The sequence below is a fragment of the Sinohyriopsis cumingii genome, chromosome 3 (genome assembly GCF_028554795.1).
Source record: "Sinohyriopsis cumingii isolate HCF-2022 chromosome 3, ASM2855479v2, whole genome shotgun sequence".
In the NCBI taxonomy this organism is placed as follows: Eukaryota; Metazoa; Mollusca; class Bivalvia; order Unionida; family Unionidae; genus Sinohyriopsis; species Sinohyriopsis cumingii.
This window is the reverse complement of record NC_142963.1, coordinates 35,831,402-35,845,007: the sequence shown is the minus strand read 5'-3', so window position 1 is coordinate 35,845,007 and position 13,606 is coordinate 35,831,402. Positions and strand designations below refer to the sequence as shown.

General features: G+C 35.1%; 1 protein-coding gene across 1 annotated transcript in view; it reads right to left on the bottom strand.

The window, feature by feature from the left end:
• LOC149802678 (DNA-directed RNA polymerase III subunit RPC5-like) overlaps positions 1-13,606 on the bottom strand; it is a 57,777-nt gene that overhangs the window by 14,207 nt on the left and 29,964 nt on the right. Inside the window, exons 10-14 of the mRNA XM_089952057.1 lie at positions 10,993-11,113; positions 7,800-7,881; positions 7,252-7,311; positions 6,256-6,359; positions 5,483-5,586 (exon numbers count right to left, since the gene is read on the bottom strand). Coding sequence (XP_089808183.1) covers positions 5,483-5,586; positions 6,256-6,359; positions 7,252-7,311; positions 7,800-7,881; positions 10,993-11,113 — 471 coding nt within the window. The remainder of the gene's footprint in view (positions 1-5,482; positions 5,587-6,255; positions 6,360-7,251; positions 7,312-7,799; positions 7,882-10,992; positions 11,114-13,606) is intronic.

Below are 13,606 nucleotides of genomic sequence, written 5' to 3'. Positions count from 1 at the left end.
TCCAACAACCTGACCCTATCACACTTCACATCTCCCTCTCACTCTGGGCAAGGATGAACTTACAGTAGTGGAAAGATCATTGTGATGATGTCGCATAATTCCCTATCTGTGCATCATATGAGTCTCTCTGATTAAGGCAAGGGACTGCATTCCGATAACAGATACATGTTTCTTACTATACCTTGACTAGCTAAACGAGTAACCAAATGGTGCCATTACCCAATGCAATCTCTTTCCTAAAATCAGGTAATAGTTAAAGCATCTAACAAAAATCCATACTCTGAAAGGTAAACTTGAGGTAATCAATGATTACATAGCTCACCTCTACTTTTACTAGTCTCCAGTAGCAATTGTAAACATCATAGAGAAAATAAATTTTGACTATGGTGATTTTGACCACTTTTCTAACTAATTACCCTTATTAATCACTAACACTATGGCCTCACATGAAAAGCATACAGCATGCAGTTCACTTACCCAATTCCTGTACTCCAATGCATGTACAACACACATTCAACCTTTAAATAACCACAAAATTTCAACAAAGTTACTGAATCATCGAACATAGATCACAGAAGCCTCTTTTCCCAAAATGATGCAGAACTTATCAAAATGCATCTGCTACTCAAGTTCATGAATCTAGGTAAGACAGTATTCATATAACATTTCAAAACCTTATGTGGTTATAAGCTGAATGCAAAAACTTGACCAAAAAAAGATAAAAATGATGAACCTCTTTTATTTAATGAGTATGATAATAACAGCGATGCATATCATCAATTTCATGATTCAAGCATTTACAGTGCCTGAGAAATGAACAAACACAAAATTTAATCCAAGTCAGTGAAGTTTAAAATGTGGGTCACAGTGACCTACTACTGAAATGAGGGTGCAGTGCTTTTCTAGATGCATTTTAAACTTTTATGATTACTAGAAAGGATAGTGTGAACATAGCATGCCAAAAATGTATGCAGTCACGTGGTAAATGCACAAACTTAACCAAGGCCAGCAAACAATGAAGTAAAAGTCAAAGTGATCTTTTTCTGCAATGGCTGCAGTACTAAAGGTCAAAGTGATCTTTTTCTGCAATGGCTGCAGTATTAACAGAGATGTTTACAATCATGTAGTTTAATGATTAAAGCATGAATAGTGAATAGTACAATCTCAAATTGCACCAAAATCAGAAAAATGCGAACTATGGGGAAAATATCCTGCTTATGATGAAAATGCATCCTCCCATTAAGGTGAACCACAAGATTCCAGAACACAAGATTGCCTCTGGGACACCCTACACATTCTTGACCACGAATACTGCCCATTCATTCTTTTTGAAGGAGCAGCCTAACTTAGTGGGGCATCATGTGGGGTGGGAGGAGGGAATCTGGCAGTAGCAACAGGTAAGCATTTCATCACTAAGATTAGTCCCACCATTTAAAAAAAACCCAATACATTAAATATCAATATTACCATACCTGTTGCTACTGTATGGCTGAATTTGTCACTTTGGTAGAAGGCTGATCATCCCACAACTGGTGAATAAAAAACACAAGAAATAATCATCACTGAAGAGTATGAGACTATTCTCGGATGGAATCTGCATGGGACACTTTCTGAGTGACGATTTGGTTCAGTGAGAAAATGCCTTTGCTAATCAGCAAAGGAAAAAGGAGAAAATAGTGTGAGAGTGCCAAGACATAGCCTTCATCACATCCTCAAAAGATGAATGGGTTTGATAGGCTCATGAGACAGCAATGGCTCAAACCTCATGGGCTTTAATTTTCATGAAAGACAGGTTCCCAGTGGAATGCTCTCTTGATAACTATATAATCCACCTAGAGATGGTGGAAACTGAAATACAGTGGAACCTTTTATGAGGAAAAGATGCTTCCATATCCTGTTGAAGGTACCCCCAAAAAAACAAAGCCCTAACTGGACAAAAATGTCTATTCTGATCATCCCCAGCACAGAGAGGATCTCAGTCAGGAGTGATGCAACTGACTGAAGCTCATTTCCTGGTTGGCAAAAGAGAGAAATAGACTCAACTCCCACTGAACCTAATGCAGCCCTGCTCTCTGGATAGCTCACTCCTTCATCTTACAGATCCAAAGGTAAGCAAGAAAAAATGTCTTGAGGGTAAGGTTTTTGACGGAAACTTCACCCAAAGCTTCATCAGGGTTTTATTATGGGACCCATAAGACACAAGAGAGATTCCATTTAGGCATTAAGGAGTGAGGCATGTGTCACTACAGCTGAAAATGCAAGATAAGGTCTGCTAAAGTAAGAATCTGTCCTGATGGATGGGCCTTTTGAAAATTTAAAAGTGCTAGAAAGGCTGCTTGATAGCCTTAACAGTAGACACTGAACATTGTTTCTCTTCAAAAAGGAAGAGAAATATCAGCCACTGGACTTGTAGTGGCACAGCTAGGGCTGACATTTTTACACCAATGACAAAAGATTCTCCATTTGACATCATACACTTTAGATGTTGATCTTCTCTTGGACTGAATTAAACACTTTGCAACTTTGACTGAAAACTTCTCACTGCGATGGGATTGTTTGAGATGAGCCATGTATGAAGGTGTTGTATAGGAGAGAGCCCCTGTGCTATGACAGATGGTCCTTCCTGTGAGGTAAGGTCATAAAATGGTCCAACAGCAGAACAAGAAGGTCGCTCAACCATAAACTGAGCAGTGGAGTGCCTGACTTTGTGGTAGATATGTGGGATCATCATGAAAGATGGAAAAGCTTAAGTGAATAGATGATCCCACTGAAGCATCCACTTCCCAGGACCTCTGATCAGGGACTGAAGAAACGTAAAAGGGATCTTGTTGTTAAGCGGCAAACAAAACCACCAAAGGAGTTCCTCCAAAATTTTGGAAAACAGAATCTGCTATGGATTGGTGGAGTGACCATTCAGTGAGAACAACTTTCTCTTTCGATGAGAGACTGTCCAACAAAATATTTTGCAAAGGTTCCAAACCTCCATGTTGAGAGAAGGTACATGTGTTCCTCTGTGTCTCATAAGGTATGCTAAAACTGACATGCTGTCTTTGAAAAACATCATGCAGCAACTTCCTATTTGGTGGATGCATCCCTGAAGGGTTAAAAATGCTGTGGAGAGTAGATTCTTCCTGGGACCATAAACCCTGAAGAATCAGTCTTTCCAGCTGTAGGTGAGTACCCCACCCTAAATCGGATGCATGGCAAAACTGGTAAGAATGGGATTCTTGGGGGTGAATGACGACTCTGGCCTGAAACTGGTCCCAATTTGTCGAACAGATGAGATGATGGTGGAAATCCTGACCTAAAGGAATTAGAACAATTTCATGCTGCCAAAAGGAAAATCTGCAGAGGATGCAAGTATAGTTAGCCTAGGGGAACCATGTTTGCTGAAAAGTTCAAAGTCCCCAGAAGAGACAGGAAATGACCATCAGACAATGCTGTCTTTATTCTTAGTGCTTCCAACAGGGTGATGATCTTGTTTATTCTGTTCTGAGGGACACAGATTTATACCAAACAAAATCTTGAGATGGAGTGAGCTCAGGTTTCTCTAAGTTTGGCTTTCCACCTTCTCAAAAATCAGGAAACTTCTGAATCTAAAAGCCAGAGATTGACCAATACTGCACCCTTCTGAAGAAGGGAGTGATCTCCTCTGTTAGGTGCACCAGATTTAAATGGATGAATAAAATGGAGGGAGGTCCGAAAACTGAAGCCATCTTTTATGATAGAAAGGACTCGGCCATCAAATGTTATGGGAACCAAAGGAAAAGCTATGCTCTGCAGAAGGAATTAGTCCCTAGGGCTGTTTGCCTTTATCCCTTATGAAAGAGGGAAGGCACAACTAACTCTGGCCACCTGGATGAGAGAGGGTTCCATCCCTCCTGGCATCTGAGAGGACAGTGTAATTTGCTCTGTCATAGTGGAAAAGAGAAGGTGCCATTCACCCTAAGTGGGGGGAGATGGGTCCATAGACTAGGATATGTGCAAGGACAAGGAATTTAAATAAATTACCTACCCCTTATCTAGAAAAATGCACAACCAAATTTTAATCAGCAGCACCCTGTGTAATGGGTACAAGATGGCAATTATATATAAAAATGTCAACAGATACTAATAAGTCTCAAGATGGATTAAATTAGCAGAAATAAACTCAATCAGGGGTATACTCCTAACATTTACAAAGAATATGTACAAAAGAGAGAAAGCAAATTCACTTGCTGATCCACAAAGCAATGACAAATCTTCTTCAGTGTAACAATGTAGACATTACACCATGTCATCTGAGAGAAAAAAATGAATGTGCAGTACACACAGGTAAGAAGTGTGGGTGTCCCAGAGGCAATCTAGTGAATGGGCAGGACACATAGGTAAGAAGTGTGGGCGTCCCAGAGGTAATCTAGTGAATGGGCAGTACACATAGGTAAGAAGTGTGGGTTTCCCAGAGGCAATCTAGTGAATGGGTAGTACACATAGGTAAGAAGTGTGGGTGTCCCAGAGGCAATCTAGTGAATGGGCAGTACACATAGGTAAGAAGTGTGGGTGTCCCAGAGGCAATCTAGTGAATGGGCAGTACACATAGGTAAGAAGTGTGGGTGTCCCAGAGGCAATCTAGTGTTCTGGAATCTTATGATTCATCCAAATGGGATGACAAAGTTTTGTTTTCGGGTCAGGGTATTTCCCTCCCTGGTTCTGCCTTCATCAGTTATACTGGCCCCAATGTAGAGACTATCATGTGATGAAAAAATTATATTTAACCTAAAACAATAACAACAACTCCTCACACAGGGGTTGGTGCAATGAAACCCATTCCAAATTGTGGCCTTGGGCCTAGGAAAAACAATGGCTTATTACTGTACCATGTGTTGTAACTGTATATCTTTTTGCTATCTCTTCTTTCTTGATCAATCATTTTTACTTAATATACTTTAAATTTGGTTGATAAATCTAAATATTTCACAATTGTATTGTAATACATTTTACTGTCATTAAGTGCATTAAAAAAATAGCCACAATGATCATTTTATGTAATTTTTTCACCCTCTAAGTTTTGCACACATCTATTCATAAAAATCATAACTAATTTAAATGCAGATATTTTTATGTATAGAACTTTACATTTTTCATCAAATTCTTTAATTATTCAAACAAAAAAATACTACATAACTCTTTTAAAGAAAAGAGTAAGAGATTCAAGTCGTATACAATTATGGCATTGTTTTCTTATTTTTTTTTACCACTGTATCATTTTTTAACCTCATATTTGATGCTTTGCATTTGAATAAAAAATTATGTCAAACAACCAAGGTATTGTTTCTTATGTATATATCTGATCAAATTTCATACTGAAAACAAATATTAATTAACTTTAGGTAAGTATTTAATTGAGGTACTGAATAAAGAAACAGGAGATTACAAATAAATAAACAATTAGTTTGGAAGAGGTAGGCTGCAATACAAAACTTTTAATATATATGATTCTCACCTCTGATTTTCTTCTCTTGTTCTTTTGATATGTTGAGTTGTTTAAAAATTGCCTGGTGCTTGGCTTCCCACAGCATCTTTTGTCTCTGAGTAATTTCTGGATATCTAAAAATGATATGCCATGTAAATGCATCTTAAAAATCTCTTCTCTATATGAATTTCCTTCTGACAAACCTAACAGATTTTCAGCAGTTATGAACTGTGTGAAACTTTTGCCAGACAGAAAACAATGGATTTCAACAAAAGTCTTAATTAAGCAAGATCTGATTAATTAGAGTACTTCGGCATAAATTAAAAAAAATAAACACTTTTCCTGCGTATTTTTTTAATCAGAAAAAGCCTTCTACTAGATTTACATCAAAGACAAAATGTAACAACAGACTGCACAATTATAACTGTCGGTGAAAATTATCACTACCCTTTACATTTCAGATTCCAAAGGTGGGGGGGGGCAACAATTTCGAATATCACTGATGTAATTACCAATGTAATGCATTAAAAATGAGAAATACTTAAAACAGTCTATGAACAGATGAGCTAACAATAACTCCATAAAACAAAATAAAACGCTGGTTCTAATAGGCTACAAAAAAAAAGTTAAAGGAAATTTCCATGGTCAGCAGCTCTTAACAGTGTGTGTCACAGTTCCATTGTGTCAGTGACCTCAATTTTAATCAGATTGCAGATAATTTATACACAAAATTATGGTGGTGAGTCCCTTTAATACTAATTGGTTGACTGACAATAATGACATAACCAAAAACTTATGGATACCTGTTGGTGAAGTCATAGTCATATTCCAGACCAAATTCCCAGCCCTGGTGGACTCTGATGTGGGACATCTGCTTCAATATATCGAGGATATCCTCTGATGGTAGCTACAACAAACAGGATATACTATATATACTCACTTATGAGTCAAACAGCAAACTGCACAGATCCAGATCTGTAGTGGGATAATGCACCAGCAGATCTGGGTTTGTGCAGTTAGGAGTAATCATTAGAACAAACCATATAGGTCCTGATCTGTAGGCACATTATACTATGGCACATCAAAATCTTTGTTGTTTGCAGTTTGACTTGAGACATAAGTGAGTATACACGGATGATCTGATTAATAGAATTTTCCCCTGGATTTTATGCAAATGAACATTTTTCCACAGGGAACAGGCAAAGTGAAAGCATGAGGATATTTTTTCTCCACTATTACATGCCATATGTTTCAATAAAAACCATTGTACTTATAGGACATTACTTTTAATGAAAACCCTATTATGTTCTGACCATCCATTGTGGGGGAATAGCATTAACATAACTGTCAATTTGTCAAAGTGGCAGCATATTGGATGTCTGAGAGGTACCATTTTCATTTAGGCCCAACTAGACCTTAGGATGACTGTGCATGTCAAGTTTCATGGCAATCCTCCAAAAAGCTTAGAAGATGCAATAACATATAGGAGAATGAAAAATGAAGACAACAGGTCATCCCAAAAATTGCTTCCACAGCACTACTTTTATCTTAGGAGTGACTTGAAAGAAGTTCCTGTGGTAAGGGATTATCAAAATTATCTCTTGAAAGAAATATTCATATAATTTGAACACTAACTGTAATATATTTGTCTCATCACAAATTAATTAGGTCAAAATGCTTACAATTTGTTCTGTGATTTTTTTTATATATACAAGATCCTTATTTTCTTAAAAATTGTGTTTCACAATAAAGCTATATGTTTAGTGCTTTTCAATGCACAGTAAAGGTACACCTTGTACCTTTGTTACTGTAGCCACTTCTTTTCTTGTCACAAATCTAGACTGTGTAAATCTCCAAATCTGAAATATAAAATGAACAACACATTTTCCTAATTGTCATATATTAAGCAAGTTGCTGAGATTCTGTAATATCACTCCTGTTCAAATCAATACAGTGCATCGCTTGAGTTGTACAAAGCTTTAGGTGGCAGACAGTTGAAAGAAGTTATGACTTAGAAAAAAGTAATTTTGGACATAAGAATCTAAAGATCAGTCAAACACATGGTAAAAAATGCTGTAAAGACATCTGCTGTCTAAGATATAGCCTATGAATGACAAAATCTGGATTAATGTTTTAAGAGCTAATATAAATTCTGAAATTCTCCATCTCTTCCATATATGTTTATCTCTTTTGTAAAATAGCTGGGATCAATTAATAGATAAATATTTTCATTCATCTCTCCTGCTTTCTATCAACTGATGTGTTCATCATTCTACCCATTTATGTCTCAATGAAAATATTTCCTCATGTGCTAAAACCAATTTTGTTCAAAATTTTGTACACTTACCACATAATCCCTTCCTCTGCAAAGATATTCTGCTGAAATTCCACTGTGAGGGCTACATACTTCTTTAGGATACAGGACGTCACTAAAAACATGCAAATACATTAATACTGTGACATTTATACATTTATGCTGTGACAGTTTTAAAATCGGTGAAAAGCATTTGGAATGCTAACTTGTATTAACAACTGTAAATTCTGTGCAAAAGGTCTGTCCTTAAATTTAATATTGGTCAATATAATGGAGACAGAGAAATTTATAACATAAAATATCTGTAACTTTTAATTTCTATTAGTACACTCAATTTTTTATCCTACATTATATATTTTGATCCTATTCTATTAAAGAATTCCACACAAAAATTAATGAAACACTGAGGGAAAAGACATCAGCAACAGGCCCAAGAAGGATTCAGAATGCTTGACTAATACGTGTCTAATAATCCAATGCCAGAATGTTTGACTAATACATCTGTCTAATAGTACAAGCCAGAATGCTTGACTAATACATGTCTAATAGTCCAATGCCAGAAAGCTTGACTAATACATGTCTAATAGTCCAATGCCCGAATGCTTAACTAATACATCTAATAGTCCGATGCCAAAGTGCTTGACTAATACATCTAACAGTACAATTCCAGAGCAGGTGACCAAGAAATCTAGTTCAGCTGGATGCTTTTTCAGAAATTTCTTACAATGTTGTTGATTGTACAAGTTATCAACACACTTTTTTAAAGGTTTTCCCCTCAAAAAAAGTTAAAATCTTTATTATATTTTCATGGTACATCAGTATCGTTTATCTAGTATCAATAGTCCTTTATGGCAAATTGTATTGTCAAATTCTACTGAGCTGTTACTGAAACTAATTCATTTGGGAGTAGGCTATTTTCAGTAGGGGTGCTCTAATGATATTAGGAAAGTCTGAGAGAATGACAGGTGCAAGTTGAAGTTATTTGCAACACACAGAGTGAAGAGAATGTTGACATACCTCTGTTACTTTCATTTACTGTGGTTAAAATTTCATTGGACAATGTACTTATGGAAATTGCACATTATCTAAGCACACAGCTAACAAAATTTTTACTGCTCCCATTTGCTCAAAAAACCCAAGCGTGATTTAGTCTTTAGCAGTTATTGAAATAGGGAACAAACTGCCAGACTAGACAGTACCAGTTTCTGAAAGTGCAATGAATGAATTTTCAAATGTATATAATGTAAAAAAGTTATAGGCTCTTTTTTTCTGAAGTCCAGGAAGTGAAAATGACCAAGTTGAGCAAGCACTTGTTTGATAGGTGCACATCTGATGTAAGGCCAAGCTGTATACCTTATAACCCAAATTATACCCATCAATCATATACCAAAACAAAGGCAATTAAAACTTCTTTTAACAATTACTAAGATAGGCAAGGTATTTTTAAATAGCCAGTACAACCCAAAAGAACCTCAGAAAATTTTCTTGAAAAATCTGCAAAATATGATACTGTAGAGTGCCACCATAATGTGATTACATTTTAAGGAAGATCAACATCACCGTATACATTTTAAAGCCCTTTATGCTAGAATGTTTTCTGTACAATTGGGTCACAGTCTGTTCAGCAGTTTTTGAGAAGTTGTTTCAAGATTTTTATACCAGTGGTGATATTTGATAGTAGATTAAAATACAAACAATTCTTGCACAGAGATTGATATTGTGAACACTACTGAGGTGGCAGATGGGATTCAACAGCCTTGAGTGCACAACATCTTTCAACAAACAATTGTAACGTTTATGATTTTACTATGCTAGGAGTTTCTTATTTATTTATTTTGGTTATTTATTATGCATATATATCATGTGACTTCTGTGATGTTGGCAACCTTGCAGATATGTTCTGTACATGACACTGCATTCCAAATTTTAGAATTCACTGAATTTCTATTTTCAATCAACATTTGCCCATCCCTGATCTCTCCATCATTTTCAAACATTACTAGAATGTAATAAGAGTTAAAATTTCTAATAATATATTTTATATTATATTTAAACAATAATTCTTCCCTACAATTTTTATCATCGGTCACTGAGTGTAACTGGAATGGATGGATACTAAATACTGAATTGAAATAAGTCATGCAAGATTCTTGTGGAAATCTATTTAAAGATCTAATACTTGAAACCTAATTTTTAAGGCAGGAGGGTGTGTACACATTTTTATGGCACTTTCTCACTTCTTACATAAATGCACAATTCTACCATATTTTAAGATATATTCATCCTGATGGAGTGAGAGAGAAAGAAGAAGAAAAAGAATTAGGCACAAATATGTAAATGCACCTTACAGATACATGTAAATGCAGATATATTTCTTAAATGGAAAATAAAAGTTTGGGAAGTGATACCACCAAAGTGACAATAACACTTTCACTGCCAACATGGCAATATACATTCAAAGATACATGTCATTATGAAATATATAATTCAAAAAGTTTCTATCATAGATAACTTTGTAATTCAAATGCTAATACAATGAAAAGAATTAGCATTTGTAATTTATAGACAACATAAATTAGTTTTTATCACTGATAAATTTGCAGTTTATGCAAAGGATAAGCAAGTGTTAGCTAACTTTGCAATTTAAGTGCTAATACATTTTAAAGGACTTTGACATTGATATACAAATATAAATGAGTTTCTATCAGAGTTAACTTCGCAATTTATTCAAAGGATGCATAAGTGTTAGCCAACTTTGCAATTCATATGCTAATACACATGTACATGGGAAGTGATCTTGAAATTATGGACAGAATAAATAAATTCCTTCATGAACAACGTTGTAGCCAATGCATAGGATGAGTTATCATAATAAACTCTCCAATTCATGGACCGGGCAAATAAGTACTTATTTACTTAATTTTCCTAATGGGAGTGAAATGCATATTTAAATGCAAATGATTCATAGGTGTACATTTTTACTGATATACAAAATTGTTTTGAGATGAATGCATGTAATATTTAACAAGAACTATGAATAAAGAATAAAATACATGTACAGTCAGTTCGTATTATCATCCTAAACCCAGCTGAATAATGACTCTATATCCTGCAAAGATTTGTAACAAGACTACCTGTCTTGAAATACCATTTTTTTTATAAACAGAAGAGGTGGTCTCTCAAGACAAGTTTTAGTGTAATTTACAGTAGCAATACATCCTCTTACCTTTTAACTACCCAGCATCCCTGCACCATGACAGCCACATGCTGCAGTGATCGCAGAGTGGCTTGAGGGTCAGTCCCTTTGGGAAGCAGGTTCATTAATTGGTGGAACTGAATAACTTTGGCTGGAAGAAAAAACATCAAATCATTATCCAAGTCAGCAAACCATGGCTGCTTCCATACTGAAATTGGGATGCAAAATTATGCACACAGTTGCCAGTGGTGGTAATGACTATGGACTTCAACACCATTCTTTTTTTTTATTCACAATATCTTTACAGTTTCATCGGAGACATAGACAATTAAAGTCAGTAATAAGTGAAGCTTGTATCCCAAATTTAATCAAAATCTTTTCTGAAACAAAGTCTTAACAAGAATGTGTTGATAGACACATGAAGAACTATGAATAATCATCCACATAACCTTATTACCTTTGCTCAGATTAGCTACATCCACAATCTTGCCAAATGAAGGAAACAAGAAATCAAACTTGGAAAGCAAATGGTAAATAACAATAACTACTGAATAATAGTCGGATTTACTCCTCTAATGTACAGTAAAACCTTTCCTAAAAAACACCAGACTGTGGCCAATGGCCGATAGTGAACAGTTTTCCATATTTGTCAATACCATATTAGGTTTGAATCAGGTCCAACCCCATTCAAAAGAGACACTGAATTAGGTCCAACCATATTTGTAAGACACAATGAACTGATCCAACTCTATTCATAAAAGACAATGAATTAGGTCCAACCGTATTCACTAAAGGTGTAACAATAAACCAATATACTGGTAAATTGCAACACAAAGTGCCCAATGGTATACTGCAATAGGAGTATATAAATAATGGTATACTGTGGTTTCTTTCTTTGTCAAATATATTCAGATAATATTATCATGAGGTGTCGACAAAATATTAATAACTCATTAGGACATATACTGAAAAACTGCATTTTCTTTCAACAATCAGTCAAATTGACGATTTATAAAATAACTAATAAACATTTCAAATATGATTTGGTCAGACTGTGTTATGATTTTATCACTGCTCAAATTCAAACCCTGTTTACCAATTATTGGTCATTTAATTTGGCATAATTATGTTGAAAACACTCTTTCGGTTTGATTAATTTATTCATCTATATAATTTACAACATAAATACACTTTTCTATTATGACACTGCATGATTATGTCATGCTTTGTGTGGCTTTGTCATGCTTGGTGTGGCATTGTCAGGCTTGGTGTGGCACTGTCATGCTTAGCCAGGCTTGGTGTGGCATTGTCATGCTTAGTCAGGCTTGGTGTGGCATTGTCAGGTTTAGCAGTGTTAAGCAGGACGATCAAAAATGGGATTCTTAAACATGGCAACAGCGCTTGATCCATGACATGTTGTATCATCTAGACAATATAGCTGAGAAACTTCTCCAAATTATGCATTTAACAGTCAAAGAGACAAAAAATCACCCTGGTCTCTTGCATGTTAAGTTGTATTAACAACTGAAAGTTACTAGTCTCTTGGGTTGAAATCAACAAAGGTTCAGAATCATTGATATTACTAATTTACTATGTTCATTCATTTTTTAAATCAAACAAGACATTTGTCAATGTGAACATTTATGATTACATATATTTTTTTATACCTATTTTTGTTTCTTGTCATGATTATTATGCAGTATATAACCTTTAGTTTGTCAGCCAAATGACCTTTCTAATCAGGCAAAATAATAAGGCAACGCTTCAACCAATGTTTGTTTCCTGCTGGTAGAAGTTTTCACTCACGTTATTATGTTTATTGTTTGCTAAATCATTTATGTAATTATTTTATTTAGTGGGTGTAATGGTGAAATAAAAAACAACATGATTTTATTTTTATGTTCAGATTTTTTTTTACATGCAATGATTTTACTCATTACTGTAGTAAAAAATAAGCAAAGTTAAGGTTAGAATCATAAATGTTGTCAATGACCAATAAGTATTGATAGGTATTGCAACAGAAGCATGCTGTATAACAATATACTGCACTATATTTTTCCCCCTGGCAAACTCACCCCTGCTATTCAACATTCAATGAATTAGGTCCAACCAAATTCATAAGAGACAATGAATTAGGTCCAATCCTATTCAAGAGAGTCAATGAATTTGATCCAACCCTATTCATAGAAGACAATGAATTCGGTCCAACCGTATTCATAAGAGACAATGAATTAAGTCAACCCTATTTATGAGAGTCAATGAATTAGGTCCAACCCTATTCATAAGAGATAATGAATTAGGTCCAACCCTATTCGTAAGAGACAATTATTTAGGTCCCACCCTATCTATAAGAGACAATGAATTAGGTCCAACCTTATTCATAACAGTCAATGAATTAGGACTAACCCTTTTCATAAAGGTCAACAAATTGGGTCTTTAATTTTGTGGTCTGGGACAACACCGAAATCCATGGGTAAGATTGGTATACCACAGAAATTGGTGATACCGTAGAATATCATAATAATTTTCACAATAAATACCAATTTAAATACAAATGATTTGGTGAAAATGTTGTGTTAAACACCATCTCTTGCACTCACACCAGAAAATGGTACTTGGTGTGTGTCATACAATTTTTGCACAA